Below are 23,130 nucleotides of genomic sequence, written 5' to 3' on the forward strand. Positions count from 1 at the left end.
TTTGTTTGAAATTATGGTAAATCGCATCGAAAGATCGTGCGAACCTTGATTTCATATAGTTTTTTAATACGCCTGTCGTATCTGTATAAAATTAACAAACCAAATTTCTAGAGGAAAGTTCTAGAAGCAACACATTTTTTCTACTACATTTTCTACCGCATTGCTATTCAAATATTCCCGCGCTTTCGAACGTTCCGTAAAGACGTGACAACGTCGCATGCATGTAGGACGCCAAGGTCACTAAATTTAGAAATACGAACATTAGAAGCTTCGACGTAAGTTTTATCTCTAATACAGTAGTGCCTCCGCATACCGAGCTGTATCGAGCGATGTCGGGGACAAAGCGCTCAGAAATATGAAGCAATGGACAGAAAATGCTTTTCTCTGATTGGTTGACGCTTTACAGCTAAATAGTGCTGCCCTCACAGTTTTAGACAAAGAGAAGAAGTGGCGAGTGAGGAAGAGAGCACATCAGGTACAACCACAAGTCACATCGACGACCAATGTAGCTTGTCTCACTTTACCATGCTTGGCGATCTCACTCTATTCCCGCATCCGTTTGCCTGGTACTCCATCTGAAACACTCGACGTGATATCCAACTTTTACTTTTCGTCCCGTAGGATTCTCAAGCACGTTTTAAAAAGGTGACCATTTCTACAATTATTAAAAATTTTCGAAAATCCTTCTCGTAGAGTAGAGCATTGATTGCTGCCCGACACAGTTGACAAGTACTGCAATGACTGGATTAACAAAATTGTGTAGATTCATGAACTCTAGAAAATATTATCTAAAATGTAGCTTATATAGGTTTTCGAAAATTTTAATAATTGTAGAAATGAGGCAAAATGTACAAGTCGAAAATCGCGCCGTGTGATTTAGATGGAGTGTCAGGAATACGAATGCGTGAAAAGAGTGAAACCGCAAACACGGTAAAGGGAAACGGCCTAGGTTTGTCGTCCGTGTGGACACTCACACATAGAACCCGCTGGTTTCGTTCTGTCTCTCTCGATCATCTCCCGTTTTCTTTCTAAACCGTCTGCGCGGAGCTGGATGCGCATTAAAATGGTGGGGATAGAAGCGCTCGGAAAGAAGAGGTAGAAATCGCTCGCGTTAACCAGTTGCGCTACTGGAGTTAGAGAAGGTAGTACCGTGTTACCAATCCAATAGTGTGTGATCGACCATTCTAATTTCGTTTATGTATTTGCGTTTGTGCATATATAAATATACATAGATTGGTATGAACGTGAATAGATCTGAAACCTCGAGCGATGGAATGTCGATATTTATTGTCATCTCCTAAATATATTTTGTAATACTTCTTCGAAATACTATAATCAAGCATTTCACAGAATCCATATACATACATATTTCCGAAAGGTATGCTCGTTTACATTTTAATAGATTTTCCGTCTTTAAGTGATATTTTTTCGAGGAAAATCAAGTTTTGTGAAATATGTGTTACTACGTTCCAGTGAGTCCATGTGTTCCCTTTAAACAGTGAATATTTCGAGTAAAAGTTATTTAGAAGGATATTCGAGCAAGATATTCGAAAAATAACCTAACCGGTGTGAAATGGCATCATCGTTGTCAGGTATTCACAGTATCCATTCATTACTTTCTTGTTTTCGTGGCCTTATTTGGATGTGCTACATTTTATTCTATTTTCGTAGGATATTGGGTAAAATTTTTTAAGGGAGCAGGATTTCCGCAAGACGTTGCAACAAAACATGCCGTTGTATTCTCAAATAATCGCATAAAGCCGGACATGCTACCAGATTTAGACAAACCTAGTCTGAAAGAAATGGGAATAACTTTAATGGGAGATATGATTGCAATCTTGAGGTATGCCAAAAAGGTAGTCGAAGAGACAACATGCGAAAGGTTTCTTGTAGACACAGAAGACCCATCCACAAATTCAAAACAGGTTGTTAAGAAAACAGTAACCAAACCACCCATTAAAACAGTTGCTTCCAAAGTTAAATCTGATGTTGCAACCACAAAAAAGATAGTGAAAATTCCAACGAGTTCGGTAAAGAAAGCTGTCAGCATAAAAAAACTAGTCTCCACGTCGACTGAGGGAATGACAGATTTTGCTAATCAAAAGAAGCAAATAATTCTTAAGAGAAAATTAGAAGAAGAATACGACAGTAATAATGAGGATGAATGGAATGGGACGGTGAAAAAGACAAAATCATTGGACAATAAGGATGATAAAATAGGCTACACAGTAATACTTCCAAAGGGATCAACATCTAGAAGTCAACAGATACTTAAGAAATCTACAGAACAAAAAAGAACTGTTTTTGACAGACTGGGAGATAGTTCTGTAACTAGTACAACAAACCTAGCAGAGACATCGCCAACATTTAATATCACTGGCTTAGGAAAAGATGTTTTGAAAAGATCTGTAAGCGTTTTTAAGCGGCTAGGGGACAAAGATGCACAGAAAGACAGTACAACTCACATAGGTATACTGAAAAATGGAACAACTAGTTCCGGGATATTAAAATCTAAAAGTATTAGTGCAAGAACCTCTATCATTACAACAAACAAAACAATACCAAAAACTATGGGGACAATGAGAGCAGATCAAGAGGCTACTAGAAAAATTCTGTCTAATACAGTGTCTCAAGCAGTGAAAACAACTAAAAAAATTTCTTTCAATAGTCCATCTTCAAATAATGTTAAAATCGCAAAATCTAGTGTTACGTCTGGAAAATTAGGTACTGTAGTTTTTATTTTATGTGCTGTAAATATTTTTCAAATTCTCATTTGCAAAAATTTTTCAGCTTCTGAACGACTGACCTTGATACCAGCAAAAGCACGTTTGGGAGCAGTTAGGACCAGTGGTCCTAAACAAGTTACTTTTGACAGGATTACAACAGTGGCACATGTAAAGAAACCGGATGTTTTCAGTCGTCTTGGAATTTGAATACTATGAGCCTGTGCTCTATTAGAGTAATATGTCTTCGTGATCGAAACTTTTTGTACAAAGTTAAATAATTTCCTACTACATATAATATAGAAATACAGAAAATAATAATATTAATTAATTATTATTAAATGGTGTTAATTAAGAAACGTAAGATTAAACTTGGAAATGCTTTGAGAAATCTTATTATTTTCCAATAATCATTGTAGATACATACGTTCCTTTAAAAATATAAATATATTTCATATTTAAATGCAATCAATGTTTTATTTGCATGTCAATGTATAAAAATAACATTTGAAATGTTTTTATCTAAATAAAACATTTGGTACATGCTTTCATCAATATTGACATAAAACTTAGGTAAACACGAAATGTTTTAACTACAAAAGAAAGTATGAAATATCACTACATTGTTTATGGTTAATAAACAATTTCTTATATAAAATAGTTGACGGTATTTTAAGTCCATGTATGAATGAATTTTGATTTGCACACCACGCATTGACAATCATGAGTTTAATAGTTCTATTACTAACAATACATAAATTTCAAATAATTGTAGCTAATTTTCAGCATTTGCTTATGTTTTATTACATACAGAAATAGTTCTTTTTTGTATTACAGAAAAATAAAAAAATGCTATATACTATAACAAAGAGCTAATTTGTTTACACTTCTTTTCCCTCCATAATAAAAATGTATTCCAGAATGTTTAGTATTTTTCAATGTAGATATAAATGTGAACGTTTTTACAAAAGAAAATTTTTTAAAATCATAAAGAACTCTGGCATTACAAGAGCGCTTTTGACATGTCTTTTAAAGTATAAGGTTTCATTTAATTTTCAAATTTTATTCTGAATTATCACTATATACTTGATCAGTGGATGGAATGTTGTTCCATATTGGCAGCAATATCCATAAAATGCAGCTGAAACTAAATCATTGAAAAGATGTTGTTTGCAACATTATACTGGTACAATGAAAAATACTGCTACATGTCTACTCAACCTGCTCATTATCGAATGTATTAAATTTGTTAAAAGAAGGGGGTGATCGTGATTCCATGTGCATTTTCCATAGGAGCTCATCATATTCACTCCAATCTAATACCCTATGTTGTTAAACCAAGCGCGTCAGGAATGCCAGACTGTGCTAAATGAAACAAAAATATTGCATGTTTTACATATTGTGTATAAACGTCAACAATTGAACGAATCATTTTGTAATCAAAGTTACATGTTGCCCACCTTTTCGCATCATCCTTGCTAGTAAACTTCAATGCCAATGTAATTATCCTGGAAAAAGTAAACAATTACAGTTTCACGGGAAAAGAAGTGACCCGGTATTTATAGTAAGTAAAATAACTAGTAGTTGTCTGGCATGTTAGCAACTACAAGTAAACATAAAATCTTACAAAAAAGTTCTTATCTTGTTGGGTACCATCACTGATAAGGATCAGTGATGCTGCCTATTGCAAGAGGTAGTATTATACTATTACATGTTAACAATTATGATCATTAAAAACATTACCCAGATAAAAAGTCTCATACTTATAAATAGGTATATACATGTTGACATACATACACATATATATATTAATATATATGTGTGTTAATATATGTATATATATATGCATGCATGTGTGTACATATAGTACATATATATAAATATATATATATATATATATACACATGTATGTAACATGAATACTACGTAACGCAACTTTCACTCCATAAGGAAAATTGTTTTTATGTTGTTGTAACAATCAGGCAGACCTAGATGTTGATATATATCTTCTTCATATACCTGAAAATACAGAGAGCTAGTACTGTTACATATTGTTCATATACACATATATATGTATCATTCTTTAACATTTTATAAAATATCTGTACTAAAGAATTTTAAGTAATACATTGTTCTATTCTTCTTTTATACTCAATACTCCACTGATCAAGAAATATTTTTATGCTCCTTTGTAGAATGTCTGGTCTCTTTTATATACGACCCATTATTGAATGAGCTTATATCACGTTCAATCCCCCTTTAGTTTGATCCTGAACTCTTGCTATTTAAGTGGCAAATAGAGCAGAATTCTAAAGATACTTTGTCTGAATTTACATGAAGGCATATTCCTGCATTATCTAAGCTTTGATCTATTTCTTCATCTGGAAATAGGTTTGCTGTATCGTTCAAACCATCTACGGAATTCATTATTTCATCACATTTAGGAAGATCTTCAAAGATGTCCATGTTGAATGTAGAAAATTGATCAAAATCAAGTCCAATGGTATCATTGTCCTTTTTGATGTTGGATAGGTCTGTTTGGGTGATTGGCAATAAATTATCCAAATCCTTTGCATTGTCCATGTAACTATCTTCTGATATTGAGTCTGTTGTAGAAGTTATTATGTTTATTGGATCCTTCCCTCTTGGAGTGCTCTTGATGTCAACTAGAGGATTTTTGGAAATTGTATAAGTATGATCAAAATACAGATAGGACAGAGCAGTTTCATCAAAATTAAAATCCTTACATGCACTTTGCTTCTTGGTACTCATATGAGATTCACTGACTTGGCTTTCAGTAATACTTTCTTCTGTTGATACATCATTGTTGACAAACATATTATTATTCTCGGTATTTAACAGACTTTCTTTCACATTCGTGTAACATGAACACTTACGTCGATTATCCTTTTCTATCGGGTATGCAGAGGTATGATTTGGGTATAACAAATTATTTTTTTGTGTACTCATTTTACGGAGACCCTCGTTAATCGTCTTGAGCAACGCGGTGATGCTTGTATTATTGTTTAAAACGTTTCTGAGGTAAGCCACTTCACCGCTCAATCTTTTAATGTCAATACCTTGTTTTCTTATAACGTTCACCAATTTTTTGTTTTCCTGTTGATAAAACGATAACTTGGTTTCTATTTTCTCAAGGTATGCTTTCTTCCTTAATCTGTTTTCACGAGCCATCAAAGCGTTTCGATTAAGGCAGGGCCGTTTAGAGGGGCCCCTGCCCCGTTTTCGTGGTTCTAAAACGGTCTCGTTCTCGGACACCATAGCTTGTTGCGTGTTTCTCCGAGAATCCCTCAATCTCATACTGCATTTTGACTCGTATGTGTCGTCATCCTCATCCGTAGAACTGTCCCATTTGACATTTGTTCTCCCTCGAAGTTTTTCCGACATTGTTGCAGGTAAATATATGCACTTGCAATGGTCGGACTGTCAAAACAAGATCGTGTTAATGTTACTTTTCAGACTGGTAAATAAATTGCACTTTCACGCTTCGGTTAATTGATATATCTCACTATCAACGACCTCGAAACATACGCAACTTCTCTATTCAATTAGAATCACCTCGAATATGCGTATTGAAATTGAAGCAGTTAGTTGCACTTTACATCTTAAGCCTTTGATTACGCACCTCGGTCTAGATGCGACAGCGTGTACATAAAATGTACACATCTCTGTAAGATGGCTTGCACAATGGCATGGTGGGGGGTAGAAACGTGATGATGCCGCGATGGCGGAAAAATCGCGGATCGCAACGTTGTACGTAGAGGCAGTATGGCAACGTAGCTGAAATGAGCGCATGCGTTTGCGATGTTAATTAAAGAGGATCGAGGAGGGGATTTCGCCTGAAGGAGAAGGGAAAAAGAGATCGTCCGTGAGTGCGAAACGAAGACAGCTGAGGGGAAGATTTACGGGTGCAACGGAGAAAAGTATATGGTGGTGGTGGTGAGACCAGTTATATTTTTATTGTCGACTGGCATATTTCGCGAAGCTGATCTCGCAACGAATGTGTGTTTGACGTATCGAGGAAGGAACGAAAAGAGATGCCTGAAAATGTCGGGTAAAAGTGAAACTCGGTGATCCAGGCTGGGACGGAAGCAGACAGTGAAGGGAAGTGAATTCGGTGGAATTTATTCCGCGCGTTTATCTCTCGAGAAGGTCACGACCATTCGTAAAACCGCTGCGTTGGTTGCTGGTTTAATTGAAAGTGGGGAATCTCGGAGGAGCTCTCGGAATCGTGCAGGTCAACGCGTTACGGTGTGCGATACAAAGGGAAAAGGAGAACGCGTAAGTACACTACGAATTACGTCGCCTGAGAGAACGCGCGTATGCTGGAAATCTTATGAAAAACATCCACGAATGGAGCACGGGTGCGTCTACGGGATGAAATTTAGCGCACGAGCGAAGTGTGTCCGTTGTTATTGTTGTGCATATATTGATTTTTAACAAGCGACTTGTACCCGCTCGACGTTTGTCTGTGTCACGAAAAAACATGTTATTCGGTTCACACGCTTTTCTTCCCTTTGTGACTATCATTAAAGTGGATCCATTTGACACTCATCATTATCTTTTCGCCCGCTCGAATACGATAAGTTGTTATTCTTCATTTGCAACATTGATTTTCTTTAGATTTAAATATGGCTAGTACTGTGGCAACAGAACCATCCACTATTGTCAAATTCTTGGTTGACGGAATGACAACCACCACTGTCACCACATTCTCCAAGGAGGAAGAACCAGCACCAATATTCTTGCAGACAAAAGCTGCACAAGTTATTGCTGGTACATCTGTGTGGTTTGCTCTGTTCATAACATGTCAACAGGTACTTCAAAACAATATGATTATATTCTTACTGTGTGGAATACATACATGATCGTTTTTGTTTTTGTTTGTAGATTTTCCAGCATTTGAGGTGGTATACCAATCCGACAGAACAGAGATGGATAGTGAGGATTTTGTTTATAGTCCCAATATATGCAACACACTCTTGGGTCTCTCTAGTATTCTTTAACAGTGATAGCTATTACGTTTATTTCTTCACTGTGCGAGACTGTTACGAAGCATTTGTTATATATAACTTTTTGTCTTTATGCTACGAGTACCTGGGAGGTGAAGGAAACATTATGTCCGAGATACGAGGCAAACCTATTCGTTCCAATTGCCTATATGGAACTTGCTGCCTAGTTGGAAAAACATACACTATTGGCTTTCTTAGATTTTGCAAGCAAGCTACTTTACAGTTTTGCTTGGTGAAGCCAGTGATGGCATTTGTCATTATATTCCTTCAAGCATTTGGACATTATAGAGATGGAGATTGGTCTCCAGATGGTGGTTATCTTTATATCACTATAATTTACAATATCAGCGTGTCCCTTGCACTTTATGGACTTTTCCTTTTCTACTTTGCTACAAGAGACCTGTTAACACCATTTGAACCCGTCTTAAAATTTTGTACCGTCAAGAGCGTTATCTTCCTCTCATTTTGGCAAGGTAATATTTAGAATTGTAAAAGTGTTTCCATATTTCCTAATTACATATTAATTTTTATTCTTTTAGGAGTTTTACTGGCTATTTTGGAAAAAGCAAATGTAATTGCGCCTATCACTCTAGGCCAATCGAGTGCAGGCACAGTATCTGCTGGTTACCAGAACTTTTTGATTTGTATTGAAATGTTGTTTGCAGCTATAGCTTTACGTTATGCATTTCCTTATCAAGTATATTCAGCTGGTTGTGTAACGGATTCAAGAGGAAGAAGCGTAACAATGCAGAGTATTAGCAGCAGTCTGAAGGTATTAATGGTTCAATTAATAATTGTTCTATAAATCGGAAAGTTAATGGAACAATTTATTTTAATATTATTCTTTCACAGGAAACTATGAATCCAAAAGACATAATGACTGATGCCATTCACAATTTCCATCCTCAGTATCAACAATACACCCAATACAGTTCTGGTATGTATGATTAACTTTTTTTGCAAGATGTCTATTTTAATGGATATTGCCTTTGAGATTCTTTTTAATATTTATGTTTCTTAATGAATATATTTTCATGTAGCATGATGTAGCGAATGATAAAATCTAATATCATCTATATTTCATTTTGTACATTTACATTTTTTGTTTGAATTTCTTTATACTCTGCAAATATAAATAGAAGAGACGCAGAGATATTTAATCTAACATTTAACAACTGTTACGAATGTTTCATCCGAATTTAAACGAAGTAAACGATTTGAATTTCGTTTACTGCTAACCGTTGTAGTCATAATTTAATCAAATTGCCAGCATTTATAAATTACGAGCAAATTACAACGTGGCAACTCTATGAAAGAAAAAATGATTTCTACTGTAATATCAGTTTACATGTGCCAGTTAGGATTCAATTCTTTGAAGGCACTTCCTTTTTATTATTTTTCAGACGTTAATACCAACTTGCCGTATGAAAAACTATGAGAGTGCGAGGCATCAGTTTTTTAATTACAAGAAATTGGACGTCAGGCATTTATACAGTTTAAACGAAGATTGAAAAATTCTTAACGCTCTAACTATAGTTTCTTAAAACTAATATTACAGATTTACTTGATGTTTTAAGTTCGAATGAAGTTGCAGGGTGGGCAAAGAGTTCTCTGCTCAAATTATGATTTAAGGTTTATATTAAAAATCTGTATACGTATATACCTATATGCATACACACACACACACACACACACACACACACACACACACACACACAATACATATATAAGCATACGATTCCTTCATTTTGCAAGTAACGAAATCTACTGTACAATAGAAATTAAGCACTTAACACAGGAGCACTTAGAGTACAGTGTAATTTCATAAGAAAGTTTTGCTTTTTAATAAATGCAGAAAACGAATAATAATTATGGCAGTATTGCAATTAAGTATCATTTTAAACGATAGGCGAGGAGTAATCGAACAACATAGTATTATCTTGTAAATGCCTTGATCTGTATCTTAAAAAGAACATTGGCATGCAAACGTGAACAACCTCGTTTAATTTAGTATTACTCATTTAGTATTATATTTTGATTCTTCTTTTCCTGTGACTATTATTTATGCATTTTAATCATTTCTACCAGAAATATAAAATTTGACTCATAATTCTATTGCATTTGCATGTTGAATTGGTAACATTGTGTTATGCATTTATTGTAATAATCTTATGAGAATAAAACTGCTGTAGTATATCATGCAGTGTGTACAGAGAAATTTTATCCAATTGCATACTTGAAAGTGTACAAACTTGTGCATAGTCTTGAGCATTGACGCAGTCTAGAAAAACAGGATAAATTCGCGCATGATTGTTTTGCTATTCGCTGAGTGATCGATGTATCCATTAGTCTCGATGTTGCCAGCGATAATACATACGTGATGTAATGTAACAATCAGGAGCTCCCAAAGGACAACGTGGTATGCGGATATCCAGCTTTGATCCAGACGATCCACAGAATATGCCAATTCCGCCGCCGCAAAGACGACACACTTCTCACCAACGTGTTGCGACTATCTCTCAAAATTATAACGAGAAAACAATGCTGTTGAGCAGCGATGATGAGTTCCAATAAGTTTTAAGAAAAGAATAAAAGAAAAATGAAAGAGAAAGGAAATGAATCGCATTTACAACAGAAAAACTAGAAAATGAACGCGCCAAACTCACGTTGGATTTTCGTGAAATTACAAAAATTAATCTGGTCTCAAGGAAACGCAACATACGCCATTGAAATTTGATTGTACATCATTAGGTAGGAACTTAACTCGCTCACGAAAACAAACAACAGATAGAAAAAACAAATTGTGCGTGATGTGAAGAGAAACGATTCCATCATGCTGTAATAGTTCCATAATGTTACATCCATGTTAATACATGTATTACGTTACATCATGTAAACATAGCATAGAAGATATTTATTTTAATATGCTGAACATATTTAAGGCAGTGTTACCTATAGAGGTGGCTCTACTATAATAATACAACTATTCTTTGTTTCACGGAACGGTTTACGTTTCTTAAAGGGAGAGGATTGTACAGTACTTAATATCTGAATACTCACAAATACGTTGCCGCATTATTTACCGTAGTTAATTAATATTTTTACACTCTGATCTAACATTGCATAATACGTTTTTACATCGATTTCCCAGTCTGAATGAAGATCAATGTAATTTTGCCGACGGAGAATACTAATTTCATTGAAATATACACCGGGAAAGGTACTTCTGATTCTTGCACGCGTCCGGGAAAAAATAATACATATATATATATCTGAGCCACAAAAATCTTTGCGTCCTAGATTAAAGAATTAATGAGTGTATATATGGTTACAATAGAATGTATTTAATAATGCAAAAATTAAAGATTTTTTCCTTCAATGTATTTGTTTTATTCGAATATAAGTATTTGATATTCGATGTTCTATGCTTTTATCTTTTGTTGAACGGTCTGCAAGGAACGAGAATCAGCCTCGGTCTTCATTAAACTTTATTTTCTGTACAATAAAAATATTTCTGTATACATAATTTATATTTGTGGAACGAATATATTATTCTGTTCCATGAAATAACAATAAAGTTCATTTGTTAAAAGTAAATCGCTATATTTTGTACTATTAATTATTAGCGTCTTACAATTACATTTTATGTCTTATTAGTAAAACACATAGCAAAAGACATAACAACGAATTCAATCTGAGAATGCGAATCAATTCAACAAAATTTATTCTACAAAAAGCATTATCTACAATTACACTTTAATTCATTAAATCGATACAGCTATCAGTGAAAAAATAACTTAGTATTATATCAACAGCCTTTCTTTTGGCGGAAAAAATATATATACGTGTACATATATGTACGGACACATTCACTCATACGTATGTGTACATATAGAAATTTCTTGTCCTAATACAATAATACAGAAAATTACAAATTATTTGATACATTTAAGGTTTCATCTTTTTTACCAACCAACCCAGTACGTGTCGGTATTTGTTACAACTTTTTTCCAGCCATGCCAAGGTGATTCTAAATCTTGTTCTAATGACAATCTGGGATTGTCAGACGGTTCTCCTTCTTTGTCATCGTTGCTAGAACCACAACTACCCTCCGTTTTCAACGGTTTGCGTTTAGCGTACAATATATTATTATCCTCGTCCTCGATATCCTGATACTGTAACTCGTCGTCCATGTATACCACAATGTCATTCTCCTCGTTAGTATATTTGTTGTATTTCTCAGCAACATTTTGCCTTAACACTTTGCTAATAAATGTCCCCGAGGAATCTTCTTTACTATGATTAGCGTTGTTCTGCGTACCCTCGTTAGGTATTGGTCTAAATCCTATTGATCTGAGACGAGCAATTTTCAAATCGCTGTCCAAAGCATTAACAGGTACAAATGCGGACATTCGTTTCATTGATACTCTATTTTGCTCCTTCGTGTTCAAAATATTGTTACTTGTCAATGTGTTTGTACTTGTAGAGTGTTGCGCGTTACATGTAGGTTGTACACATTTATATCTCTTCTTCTCCTTATCTGATCGGGCAGCTTCGCACGTTTCAGATTTTACATCTTTGCTCTCACCGTATTCTATCTTGATAAAAGTGTACTGCTCATTGCGATTACACTTCTGGCCAAAATCGTATAGCTTCAAGTTTCTCATCAACGGTTCCTTAATAAGGGAACACTGGGTAACAGCATCACTTTTACAAGGTTTAGAAACTGCTTTCGTTGTTTCCTCAGATTTCACGTTTTTCAGTTTTGTAGGAATTGGTTGCATTAATTTCCTTTTACGGTTCATGACCATGGTTTCAGTAGTCTTCACGATCTTTGATTTCTTGTTGTCGTCTCTTACGTCGATACTAATATTATTTACAATCTTCTCGCCGACGTCGTGTTTATTTACTTTCCCAGGTACAGTGAGATTCTTGTGTATTCTATTCTCTTTCAGCGCTTCAAACTTCTTAATACCTTCCACCTGCTTATCCCTAATGCGTTTATAGCCTCCGATTTTAATCAGTCTGCTACGATTTCTTAAATTAGTCTGTTGCCCGGATATTTCAGGATTAATTTGACATTTGCTTAACGTACAAATTCCACCGCCGAATCGTTCGCACGAGTTTTTCGAGTATGTATTACTTATACATCGTAACCTTCTGTTTCGCGGGCCACGTATTTTTGGACCAATTTTTGCATCTATTAATAAATTCGCGATCTCTCGTCTTTGCTTCTTGTTTATGTGCTTCTTCATTGGCGACTTGATTGCTTTCACAGTTCTCAAACGTGTCCTTATCTCATTTCTGGTTCCTATGTTTCTTTTCATACTTTTCGACGACTCCTGTAGACAATTAATCTTCTTCTGTTTCGTTATTTTACTTTTAACATCCTTGCTGTGACTGCTGGAATGCAAACTGTCCTTCTCGACCGATGTATTAGAACCGATGCATGCATTAAAACTCATCACGCTTTGCTCCAAAATATTTGAAGACTGAACAGATCTTTTCTGCAATTCTCCATTCACTATTTTTCTAGGTAATCTTCTGTGCCGTCGGAATTTATAATATCTTGCCGTGGGTAAATCGTCCGAACCCTTTTTCTTTGCTTTTGTTTCTTCCACAACATTCTTTGACGTTCCTATTTTGCTCTTACTCTCGGACTGAACAATTGATAAATCATGCGGTTTCAATTCCGCAGATTGTTCCGATGTTAACCCAATCATATTACCCATGAGCAGCTTCGATAAAGGATGACACTTGTTGTTGATCAAATGTAGAATTTTATCTGGCGTCAATGTATCTAAGGAGTCGAGCGATTTTAATTCTTGCGACTCTTTCAGTGCAGTTATGGCCGGTGGATTATTATCTCTGTACAAAGAATTTTTCACGTTTAATATATTACTGGGAGCTGCAGATGAATTCCTGTCGTGAATACTCTTAAAGTCATTTGTTGCATCTTCGTGCATCTCACTGATATTGTTCTCATGTTTATAACAAGAATTTGAAGTTGCATCTGTTGGACTACAGCATATTGTTGTGCTCGTATCTTTAGTTATCTTCGTTTTCAGCATATCAGACTTCATGGTATTAGGCGAAATATAATTCACACGCTTGGGGAATTCATTTGCTCCGATCGTTTGTACCTTTCCATCTAAACCTTTATTCTTATCTTTACTAGATAAACTTACGGTATCCGTTTGTTGATTAGCTCGGAGCAAATTAAACGGCTTAACAGTCCTAGAAAACGTCGATAAAGTATTCTTCTTAACATCGTGTTGCGTACTATGCGACGAATCATAAAGTCCTGTACGTATAGAAATGTTCGTGTTGTGGGCTTTGGATCCTTGAGTACAAATATGAGTTAGCGTTTTATTCTCAGACATAATGGACATACTGGGTGTGCTAAATGCACAGTCTGTATTTCCTTTCTTAAACACGTGACGAGTTACTATTGCACTTTCAGAAGCACCTCGTTCCTTTTCGTCAAACTTTCTGCTCTCAAAATTTGGGGATTGCAAAGATGCACTTGCTTTATCGTGCTTCCCCTTTTGTACTTGTTCAGAATTGTGCAAGTACTTTTTAAACTCGTACAGGCTCGAAGAAGAGCTATCGTTGCTCTGAAGTGATACAGATCTTGGAGAAGACTGCTTGATATTCCAGGATGGTGGATCTTGATTGGTTAAACGTAACAAAGCAAATTTGTAATACTTTGTAGACTCTGGATTCACACCTATCCAGAAGTTCACCACAATATACAGGCCGTCATATCTGTAGCCCGTTTTTGGAGCAAATTCATTCAACAGATTATAACTTCTAATTAATCTCACTGGTATTTGATTCTCATAGTTTTTAATTAATGGATCCGTGTCAGGCTTTTCATCGAAATACTTCTGGCCTGTAAGAGTGAGAAAATTACCAAGATCAACATCTTCATTCAAATTAACACTCGAAGTGCAAAATGAAGTAACTCCAAATGGTCCGATCTGGATATTTTTGTCAAAAGGATCATGAACTCGATCTCTGGAGCAGTCCATACGAATACCCCACCAAGAGCCAGGCGAAAATTCTGGGATCGGCCCATATGTGTAATTCATAACCTAACAAAAAGAAAACCATAGAATTCATTCATGCAAGAATAGAGAAATCGATTTGATTAGATCTTACATTTTTGTTACTCCAAGATGTAGCTTGCATTTCTTCTTTGGATGGTTTTAGTTGACAATTGGAATTGAGTTTCATAAACAATTTTTCAAAATCTTCCTTATATTTAGCATCCATCTAAAGAATCGATTATAGTTTACAGTTTTGTATTCAATATTCAAACATATAAAATACCATACTCACTTGATGTCTACGACATGATTCATGTAGCATTTTTTCATTTTCTTGTACAGTGTTCGCGCACGGCATCAATGAAGCATTCTTCGCCATTTTATAATAAAATTTTATTTGCATAATAGGCAATAAGCATAGGCACGAACATTACACACATAAACAGCAAATCATAACATGTTCTCTGCTTATGTGATGCAGCCAAAGTCTTGAAGGCACGTTAATTACTACAATCAGAACACCTACATACCCTCTATATTTAACTATTTTACACTGTTTGAAATTTCAAAGTTGGAGCAGATCCACGTGTTTTAACTCATTTCTGAACCGATATTTTTTTCTCATTATCGTAAATTAGACATGGGATGAGTTGCTTCAAAAACAAATATGGCGTACTTTTATTTTTTCTCGCGTATCCACATCCACTGTAAGACATCGATCACGTATTACGTTGTACATTTTGAACAACTATCGTTCCTGGATCTTTCATTTTTACCATTGTTTTCCTTACAGTGACGAACAAACAGTAAAACAGTTGAATCACGAACGATACGATTATGTACGATACAAATATTTAAGATCGAATCTATTGTACTGTGGAATGCATGTACGATCCGTTCATGTGAATCGTACGAGCAGAATGCGTGAGAATTTCTCCCACCTAAACCTAACCATAAAATATATGCATGTATACGCTATCACTCTATTGCACGATGTAATTCATGACGAAGTAATCGTGGTTAGTTTTAGGTTGCAGTTAGTTGGCCGGGCCTGGAAAATGCAACTTAAAAAGCTATAAAGCCACGATGTTTTTAAAAAACGCAAAACTAATTGCGTTCTATGGGAGGAGAGCTATATTGTCCAATAATTCTTTTCTGAAAATTCCAAAACGCAATAGTTTCTTAGTACTGTACGTATTGTTAAGTATATCACTCGAAATAGGGGTTAATTTGTAGAATAATTTTTTTTAAAATATAACATACAAGTATTACTAGATGTTTCTCAATACTTAGAGTTCATAAAAGATTTTCTTGTTAATGTTTCAACGTGTTTAAATACAGTGTTCCAGAAATCGGAGAAGATCTGCAAGGGAAAGATCCCTTATTGAAAGAGGGTAAATATCCGGAATTCGATAGTATCACGGTGGAGAAATGTATAGCAGCTATCGGGAAACAAGCTTTAGATTTCGAAAATGAAGTGAAATCTTCAGGGGAGGAATTAAATAGTAATTTTTTGTTTTCTCTTCTCTTATAACATTTCCTGACACTTTTCAGCAGTAGTTCATATTGCATAACAAAACAAAACTTTCTTTCAGATGACAATAATGTCAGTGCCGAAAATTTATTTCAAAATGTATTGAATCCTATAGAACAAATGTATACTTCTTTGTATATTACATGGGGCATTGCAAAAATATTATACCTTGGTAATCACAGTGGAATGCCCACAGAATGTTACTTAGGTATTCATGAGCGTGCCAGGAAAGCTTTGGGTAGTAGATATACTAATGTATCGATTTATCAGGCATGCAAAAATATCATGAACAATGACAATATTAAACTGAGCATAGAACACAGAGCAATTTTGAATAAATTTATACTAGAAGGAAAGTTAAATGGGTTAGATTTGAGTAAGCGAGACAGGGATGTGCTCACAGAATTAGTACATATATTATTCAGAAAGAAAAAGGAATATTCGCAAAGGTTGCAGGTTGGTAAATACAATCAAAATAACATAGTATGACTGGCTGATACCCTCTTTTATAGGTAGCTATAAATCAATATAAATTCACAATAAAAGATGCTTCAACTGTGAAAGATTTTCCAGAAGAGCTTTTAAAAGCTACGGCAACAGATGCAACACAATATAAACTTGGCCCTTGGACAGTAACACTAAATCCTTCCATTTTTAAACCATTCATGGGTATAGTAATATGTATAATAAACATGTCTTGAGTGTTTTTATCAAATTAAAATGTTTAATTGTTACACACTAATTAGAATATTGTCCTGACAATGCACTGAGATGGAGAGTTTGGGAAGCAGATGTTACCAAAGCATCAGTATTGCAAGACCGATTTATACAGACTAGTACTTTACTGGAAGAGATTCGATATCAAAAGATGAGGATTGCGAAATTAGTAGGATACAAAACATACGTTGATTTAAGTATGGAAACCAAAATGGCTAAAAATGTAGAAAATGTTTATCATGTGTTAGATACTTTATTGGAAACAGGTAAAATTTATATGATCATCAATGGAAATGACGAACGAATAATGTTTGAATCTTCCTTTTTCACAGCTCGTCCAGCCCAAGAAGTTGAAATCAAAGAACTAACTGCATTTGCAAAAGAAAGAGGTTCCGAAGGAGCGTTTCAGCTTTGGGATATAGCATTTTGGGGAAAGAAACAACAACTTAGTACATACAAGTAATTGTGGAGTGAACTTTAACTTTGTAGAATGTGGAGACTTTAAATTTAATATTGTTAAATGATAATTCAATTAATAGGTTCAGAGAAGACGATTTTAAACAATATTTTCCACTGTCGAAAGTATTATCTGGTATATTTGAGTTAACTGAAAAGTTATTCAGTATAAAGATCATTGAAAACAAAAGACCAGATGTTTGGCATAACGATGTTCAATTTTTCGATGTTTTTGATCTAAACGAATCGAGTACTAACCCCATAGGGCATTTTTATTTGGATCCTTATGAAAGAAACGATGGTAAAGTGAGGGTATCGCATAATTTGGGTTATATGGTTCCTCTGAAAGATAGGAGCAGAGTAAGTGGAACGAAACCATTGGTCGCTTTGATATTTAACTTTGAATCACCACTTGGAGAAAAGTCTCCTTTACTGTACTTTAAAGATGTTAGGGCTCTTTTCCAAAAGGTAACGTTTTTCTTTGTAAAAACAATAAATAGGTTCTCTGCACGTAATTCTCATAATTGTAAATTTTGTTATCTAGTTTGGACACATGTTGCAACATATATGTACAAGAATCGAGAATGCAGAAATATCAGGAAATTCAAACGTAGAATGGGACGCAGTATTTATTTCTGATTATTTCTTTGAAAATTGGTTGTATGAACCATCAGTTTTACAACAAATCTCTTCTCATGATGTTACGGGAGAACCATTACCTGCAGATATGATCAAAATGTTAAGAAGTACAAAATCGCATTTAGCTGGTTTCAATTTATGTAAAGAACTGTACTTGTCGCGGTTCGATTTGGAGTTGCATTCTTGGTAAGATTAGCTGAAGTAATAAATATTGATAATACTTTAAATAATTTCTTTTTTATTTTTAGCGACGATTTTTGGAACGATATAATGATTCGCATTTGGAATAAATACTTTGTTATACCTTCGTATAAAAAAGATTGTCACATCTGTTCATTCGATATTATTTTTAGTGGAGATTTCGCTGCTGCATATTACAGGTAAAATATAAGAAGCATTGAAGAAATACATAAAGTAAACAGTTTAAAAATTATGAGATCAAAATAATTCTTGTTACAGCAATATTTGGTCACAAATGATTGCTGCCGATTTATTTAATGCTTTCGAAGAGAAGTCAAAAGATTTAACGGGGCCGATAGTAAAGGAAATTGGTAACAGATACCGTTCAACGTTTATGGCTTTAGGAGGAAGCCAGTCAACGAATGAAATTTTCCGTCAATTCAGGGGAAGAGATCCTAATCCAAAAGCACTTCTGATAAATATTGGATTAGATGTTAAAGCCAGTATGTTAGAATCTAATACCGTAAAGCATTAACAAAACCCAAAAGTCTCGAAGGTATAGTGTAAGAAGCTTAGTTTCCTTCTTTGTACAATTAATTAAAAAATGTAATTTATATAAATATGAATGTTATAAACCTCTGTTTTTCGTTATTCAAGTTTATTTAATTATAACACGATATATACGATCTTCTGTGGTTACAATGTTTAGTTACTTATACAATAATTCTTTGTAGTATATTGTGTTTTAAGTAGAACTAATTTTTCTAAACTAGTATATATTTAAAAGAATAAAACATTTTTTAAGTGTGAAATTTTTACATGTATTTACAGAACATCTACTATTCATATGCTTAAAAGCCTGTACAATTTAAATGCATGTTGAAACTTACATACAATGGAATTTCCTCAATTATATTTATACTAAAGATACGACGACAATAGAAATAAATAGGAGAATTATTACTATCCAATAACCACAAGTGCGATCCCTGGAACTGATATTTTGTACTTGTCGCGTTTTGGTAATTAATGATTCATCAGTTCTATCCATGTGATCAGCCAAATTGTCGATTATTTCTGTGTAAAAACCATATTTTGAAGCACATCTTTTTATATTTTCTTATTTACAATACGAATGAATTTGAATGAAATTTACCGTTTTGATGATCTACTTCATTACTAATGTTCTGACCAATTTCTTTTTGCCTTGCGATGACTTTACATAATTCTTCTAATCCTTTGTCTTGCTCTATAAAAAATTAAAATGAAATTTTCAGTGAATTAGATACAAGGAAACATAGCTATCACAGTTATACCTTGTAAAATTCTGTCCTGCTGAGCTCTTACATCAGTAACAGACACTTCTATATCTATGAGTTTCTCATCGTCGTCGTCATCAGCCGCCCAAGAAGTTGTGCCACCATCTGCAAATGCTGATGCTGAGGAAGTAAACAAATTTGTGCGAGAAGATGTAAAATTGTCTGTTCGAGCATTGTAAAGCCTTTGTAATTGTACGTCTTTACTCTGTAATAATTCTATCTGACGTGTTCTACGTTCTGCTTCTTCAATAGTTCTGTATATCCATATTTTAAGGAAAGCATTTGTATAAAATGACAACGACAAAAATATGTGTCAATCGTTAGAGAAAAGGATACATAGTTTTGGATCTTAACGCATTGTCAACTTTAACTTTAAGTTGTTGCACATTTTGGCTATATTTTTTTAGAAGAATTCGTACATTAGAAGATAAGCTTGCATAAGCTCTTGAAGCCTTTGGATGTTTATTGCGTGCTGTGAGTTGTTCCATAATGGCTCTAAATTGATCCTCACAGGCATCATATTCAGTTAACCTGTTTATAGGTAAAAGATATCGATAACAAAATTTAGGGAAAAATAAATGGTTGCGTAAATTACGATCTTTACCATGGGTCGGAATCATCTGTATAAACTGGTGCCATATTCGAAGAATTATTAATCACACTTCTGATGTAAAGGAGATTGTGTCTGTATTACACTGACATACAACAATAACACATTGGTGGTGTGGCTTTTTAAGTTATATAAATATAGATGAATATTCTATAATTTGAATAATGTTTTTGTGACACGATCTTGAATATCCAATATGATGTTCAAATGAAACGTCAGCGAGACAGGTTGTCGGTTGTGCCTTTAATGTGTACTCTGAAATGTTTTGTATACAACACACCTATCTATGTACTGTGTAGTTACCTAATTCGCATAGGAAACTGCATAAATACAAGTATGTTAATAAAAAGAAAAGAAAATTTTCGGAAAAAATGTATACGGACTATAGATACTACATAGGTTTCCAATAAACGATTTACACAGATTTACATATCACAAAAATGTACACTGTAATCATTCCTTATAGATAGACCATTCACTTCAATTTTAAGTTTGAGCGTTTTGCGATTTACTAATTGGCGCTGCATGGACCCTGAACGAAGCTTCATTTTTTCGTCGTAAGAGGCGCCACTGATGATATCCAGCAATTGATTCTTACCGGAGTTTACATTGTATCTTATGAGAAGAACTACAGAATCGTTCGAACTGTGGAATAAAAAATAATGTTTTACTGCTTTTATATTGAGATTTTTTTATTTGTTGTACACTAAAGTTAAATCTACTAAACGATAGATAGATTGCGATTTGTTTCGCGATTATGACTGCCACAGCAACATGTATTGTAATAACAACATTATATATACTTACGATTTTCTTCACGTCTCGTGTTCGTTTTTGCCAGAAGCGCTTCTGATGTTAAAGTAAGCTGATATGTTTGACCTGTTACATATTCAGTTAACAGTTTCATGTTTTTCTTGTTGGTCGCATACTGTTTCCGAGAACGCTATACTGGATTCTGCAGTAATAGCTTATAGTACATGAATATCAAGTTTGATGACTATCAAATATCAAGTTTGATGAATATCAAGATGACTGACGACTAGTTTCGTTGGTTGATGTCCTATAGAAGTATGTGTGTATGTCGATGCTGTTCAGTGGATTATTGAAAATAAAATAGAAGGAAAACGAAAGAGAACGGGCAACATAATATGGTCCCTAAAACAGGAATTTGACTCCTAACCCCTGGTCAATTGCGACGCTATATTTAGCAGAGACTTTAGCTGATCGATTCTGTGGTGCGTCGATTGATGGTTCAAATCCACCCACGATCGACGATTCACGTTTCATACATCGCACATCCACAAATGTATTTACATATATCTGATTCCTTATTATCCTATTGAAGGAAGGCGGTTGTTTAATATGCAAGCAGTTAGAGAGAATAATCATTTACACACGCGAGAAAACAATTGATGCTGGTTACTGCTCGTAATGTATCCCGTCACCGGAAGTTCGGGTATCGTTCGTTCCTAAACGTGGGAGCTACTTTCGTAGCTTTTAAGTTCGCGCCCAAAATAAGCATACAGAACTCTGTCTCGAATGAGAAGAATCTGCCAATTTCGAAACATTTACAGAGACGCATCAGCTTCCAAAGAGAGAACCTTTGTTTATGCTGACTTTACGCTTGAAAAATCTATAGGAATTGCAGCGTTTAAACGGGGCATTTAAGATCGTTTTTCTCGGTACTCCAAACGCATGAAAGTCGTGGAAGAAACGTGTGGGCAGATCGGACGAAATAAGGGGAAAGACCGTATGAAGCAATTGGCAGTGTGTTTCGGCTCGTTGAACCAGTAAATTGATCCAGATCACGAATTTTCGTCTTCCTACGCGGGAAGACACAATTACAGCGTTAATGGCACACGTGCGGCCGCGATGGTCGCACGGTGACTAATTACGTTTGCAATTGTAGAATTCCTGATAACACGGTTGCGAAAGCGTAGGCATCCGACATTCGTGAACTCTTCTACGAATTGATAATCCCGAGGATCGCTTCCACGTAATACGTGGTTAATTTTAATGCGAACTCGCGAGACGGGTGCCGCTCGGATAATTATTACTGTACAATTATACATGCACGCCGCATATTTTCGTATGTTCGTAGAAGGGAACTTTCTTGAAGCAATTCCGACGGGGGTGTTCTCACAGCCGCCGACGATTTTAGGAGCCGCTGTGTATCAAATTCGCTCCGCTTCGAAGGAATTCGGAATCGGAGATGTCTCCTGGGCGCACACGATAGAATTCCATGTGGTTGCCGCCTTTCCTGGAACAAGCGTGTATTCTGAGAGAAATATGGCTAAATAGTAGACGAAACGGATACGACGCGCGACGTCAACAATAAATTACAAACGAAACGGAACACTAATTTCTCGCTCGAGTTAGCCAATTAAATTCGAATTAAAAATACTTGCAAAATTAACTTTTCTTAGAACAGATTCGCACACGACTTCTGCGGAATCGGACGGACTTCAAGTTCGAATGTCAATAGCGGAATTTTCCTCGTGTTTTTGAAACGGGAAGGAGAAAAATGTGTAATTTTCTCTAATTAGTAGATCCACTGGTCCTGATAGATTTATCGATGGCGGGGGGCTATTGTACCGGTCGAGGAGCCTGCGTCTCGACGATGGATCACTGATCTACGCCACCGAGATCCAGGAACGAAGGCGCTGTTGTAATAAACTCGAACGTGTTTTCTGCTTCCGACAATCAGTATGCTCGAGCCTGTCGGATAAGTTGGTTGCTTCCCACTCGTACGGTCGACAGCTTGACAGTTCTTCACAGTTCCTCGATTCGGTCTCGAACAAATCGCGCCAAATCGTCGTTTCACCTGTATCGTTCGGGACTGCCCACTTAAGACAGTGCCTTGGCCGGTC

The 23,130-nt window shown here is 35.3% G+C and overlaps 6 protein-coding genes across 16 annotated transcripts; 3 read left to right on the plus strand and 3 right to left on the minus strand.

Moving 5' to 3' along the window:
* The first annotated feature begins 519 nt into the window (after positions 1–519).
* On the plus strand, positions 520–3,114 carry LOC117229832 (uncharacterized protein C19orf47 homolog). 4 transcript variants are annotated; one of them, XM_033486655.2, is made up of 5 exons: positions 521–1,142; positions 1,233–1,378; positions 1,474–1,592; positions 1,672–2,724; positions 2,791–3,114. In XM_033486655.2, exons 3-5 carry the CDS (start codon positions 1,574–1,576, stop codon positions 2,931–2,933), a joined length of 1,215 nt encoding a protein of 404 aa, XP_033342546.2. In that variant the 5' UTR covers positions 521–1,142; positions 1,233–1,378; positions 1,474–1,573; the 3' UTR covers positions 2,934–3,114. The 4 variants fall into 4 exon arrangements, with proteins under 4 accessions (XP_076375143.1, XP_033342546.2, XP_076375141.1 ...); XM_076519027.1 differs by having other exon boundaries at positions 524–645; positions 881–1,378; XM_076519028.1 differs by lacking the exon at positions 1,233–1,378 and having other exon boundaries at positions 520–1,142.
* Positions 3,115–3,499: 385 nt separating this feature from the next.
* LOC117229862 (uncharacterized) lies at positions 3,500–6,403 on the minus strand. 5 transcript variants are annotated; one of them, XM_033486726.2, is made up of 6 exons: positions 5,621–6,399; positions 5,471–5,533; positions 4,852–5,389; positions 4,184–4,742; positions 3,945–4,088; positions 3,500–3,870 (listed from the first exon to the last, which is right to left on the minus strand). In XM_033486726.2, exons 1-3 carry the CDS (start codon positions 6,126–6,128, stop codon positions 4,983–4,985), a joined length of 978 nt encoding a protein of 325 aa, XP_033342617.1. In that variant the 5' UTR covers positions 6,129–6,399; the 3' UTR covers positions 3,500–3,870; positions 3,945–4,088; positions 4,184–4,742; positions 4,852–4,982. The 5 variants fall into 5 exon arrangements, with proteins under 5 accessions (XP_033342617.1, XP_033342616.1, XP_076375146.1 ...); XM_033486725.2 differs by having other exon boundaries at positions 5,471–6,397; XM_076519031.1 differs by having other exon boundaries at positions 3,945–4,083; positions 4,852–6,403.
* A 202-nt stretch (positions 6,404–6,605) lies between these two features.
* Positions 6,606–11,132, plus strand: Tmep (Transmembrane endosomal protein). Of its 2 annotated transcripts, none has more exons than XM_033486722.2 (6): positions 6,606–7,022; positions 7,365–7,558; positions 7,632–8,226; positions 8,293–8,525; positions 8,606–8,690; positions 10,152–11,132. In XM_033486722.2, exons 2-6 carry the CDS (start codon positions 7,373–7,375, stop codon positions 10,325–10,327), a joined length of 1,275 nt encoding a protein of 424 aa, XP_033342613.1. In that variant the 5' UTR covers positions 6,606–7,022; positions 7,365–7,372; the 3' UTR covers positions 10,328–11,132. The 2 variants fall into 2 exon arrangements, with proteins under 2 accessions (XP_033342613.1, XP_033342614.1); XM_033486723.2 differs by lacking the exon at positions 10,152–11,132 and adding an exon at positions 9,157–9,952 and having other exon boundaries at positions 6,607–7,022.
* A 91-nt stretch (positions 11,133–11,223) lies between these two features.
* On the minus strand, positions 11,224–15,728 carry LOC117229855 (uncharacterized). Its single transcript, XM_033486711.2, has 3 exons — positions 15,098–15,728; positions 14,918–15,031; positions 11,224–14,850 (listed from the first exon to the last, which is right to left on the minus strand). The coding sequence occupies exons 1-3, from the start codon at positions 15,206–15,208 to the stop codon at positions 11,719–11,721; spliced, it is 3,357 nt and encodes a 1,118-aa protein (XP_033342602.2). The 5' UTR covers positions 15,209–15,728; the 3' UTR covers positions 11,224–11,718.
* Positions 15,729–15,829: 101 nt separating this feature from the next.
* Positions 15,830–19,883, plus strand: LOC117229857 (uncharacterized). Of its 3 annotated transcripts, none has more exons than XM_033486717.2 (11): positions 15,830–15,995; positions 16,147–16,310; positions 16,401–16,795; positions 16,852–17,008; positions 17,086–17,322; positions 17,389–17,515; positions 17,596–17,980; positions 18,057–18,337; positions 18,400–18,531; positions 18,611–18,887; positions 19,609–19,883. In XM_033486717.2, the coding sequence occupies exons 1-10, from the start codon at positions 15,892–15,894 to the stop codon at positions 18,864–18,866; spliced, it is 2,238 nt and encodes a 745-aa protein (XP_033342608.2). In that variant the 5' UTR covers positions 15,830–15,891; the 3' UTR covers positions 18,867–18,887; positions 19,609–19,883. The 3 variants fall into 3 exon arrangements, with proteins under 3 accessions (XP_033342608.2, XP_033342607.2, XP_033342606.2); XM_033486716.2 differs by lacking the exon at positions 19,609–19,883 and adding an exon at positions 19,163–19,305; XM_033486715.2 differs by lacking the exon at positions 19,609–19,883 and having other exon boundaries at positions 18,611–18,982.
* On the minus strand, positions 18,973–20,393 carry Syx8 (syntaxin 8). Its single transcript, XM_033486727.2, has 5 exons — positions 20,255–20,393; positions 19,987–20,181; positions 19,648–19,904; positions 19,488–19,580; positions 18,973–19,408 (listed from the first exon to the last, which is right to left on the minus strand). Exons 1-5 carry the CDS (start codon positions 20,287–20,289, stop codon positions 19,248–19,250), a joined length of 741 nt encoding a protein of 246 aa, XP_033342618.1. The 5' UTR covers positions 20,290–20,393; the 3' UTR covers positions 18,973–19,247.
* Between the last annotated feature and the right edge of the window lie 2,737 nt (positions 20,394–23,130).

This window comes from Megalopta genalis, chromosome 2, assembly GCF_051020955.1.
Source record: "Megalopta genalis isolate 19385.01 chromosome 2, iyMegGena1_principal, whole genome shotgun sequence".
Classification (NCBI taxonomy): Eukaryota; Metazoa; Arthropoda; class Insecta; order Hymenoptera; family Halictidae; genus Megalopta; species Megalopta genalis.

What these genes read in the sequence shown, in the direction of transcription:
- LOC117229855 (XM_033486711.2), bottom strand. Translation starts at nt 15,208, where the DNA reads ATGCAAATAAAATTTTATTATAAAATGGCGAAGAATGCTTCATTGATG. An exon ending in AATCATGTCGTAGACATCAA is followed by an intron (nt 15,032 to 15,097) that starts GTGAGTATGGTA and finishes TCGATTCTTTAG; the next exon opens with ATGGATGCTAAATATAAGGA. An exon ending in CATCTTGGAGTAACAAAAAT is followed by an intron (nt 14,851 to 14,917) that starts GTAAGATCTAAT and finishes TCTTTTTGTTAG; the next exon opens with GTTATGAATTACACATATGG.
- Tmep (XM_033486722.2), top strand. Translation starts at nt 7,373, where the DNA reads ATGGCTAGTACTGTGGCAACAGAACCATCCACTATTGTCAAATTCTTG. An exon ending in CTTCCTCTCATTTTGGCAAG is followed by an intron (nt 8,227 to 8,292) that starts GTAATATTTAGA and finishes TTATTCTTTTAG; the next exon opens with GAGTTTTACTGGCTATTTTG. An exon ending in ATACACCCAATACAGTTCTG is followed by an intron (nt 8,691 to 10,151) that starts GTATGTATGATT and finishes TGTAACAATCAG; the next exon opens with GAGCTCCCAAAGGACAACGT.
- LOC117229857 (XM_033486717.2), top strand. Translation starts at nt 15,892, where the DNA reads ATGTTTTTAAAAAACGCAAAACTAATTGCGTTCTATGGGAGGAGAGCT. An exon ending in CGCAATAGTTTCTTAGTACT is followed by an intron (nt 15,996 to 16,146) that starts GTACGTATTGTT and finishes GTTTAAATACAG; the next exon opens with TGTTCCAGAAATCGGAGAAG. An exon ending in AATATTCGCAAAGGTTGCAG is followed by an intron (nt 16,796 to 16,851) that starts GTTGGTAAATAC and finishes CCTCTTTTATAG; the next exon opens with GTAGCTATAAATCAATATAA.
- LOC117229862 (XM_076519031.1), bottom strand. Translation starts at nt 6,128, where the DNA reads ATGTCGGAAAAACTTCGAGGGAGAACAAATGTCAAATGGGACAGTTCT.
- LOC117229832 (XM_076519028.1), top strand. An exon ending in TGTTACGTCTGGAAAATTAG is followed by an intron (nt 2,725 to 2,790) that starts GTACTGTAGTTT and finishes AAAATTTTTCAG; the next exon opens with CTTCTGAACGACTGACCTTG.
- Syx8 (XM_033486727.2), bottom strand. Translation starts at nt 20,289, where the DNA reads ATGGCACCAGTTTATACAGATGATTCCGACCCATG. An exon ending in GCAGGACAGAATTTTACAAG is followed by an intron (nt 19,581 to 19,647) that starts GTATAACTGTGA and finishes AATTTTTTATAG; the next exon opens with AGCAAGACAAAGGATTAGAA. An exon ending in TGAAGTAGATCATCAAAACG is followed by an intron (nt 19,409 to 19,487) that starts GTAAATTTCATT and finishes GTTTTTACACAG; the next exon opens with AAATAATCGACAATTTGGCT.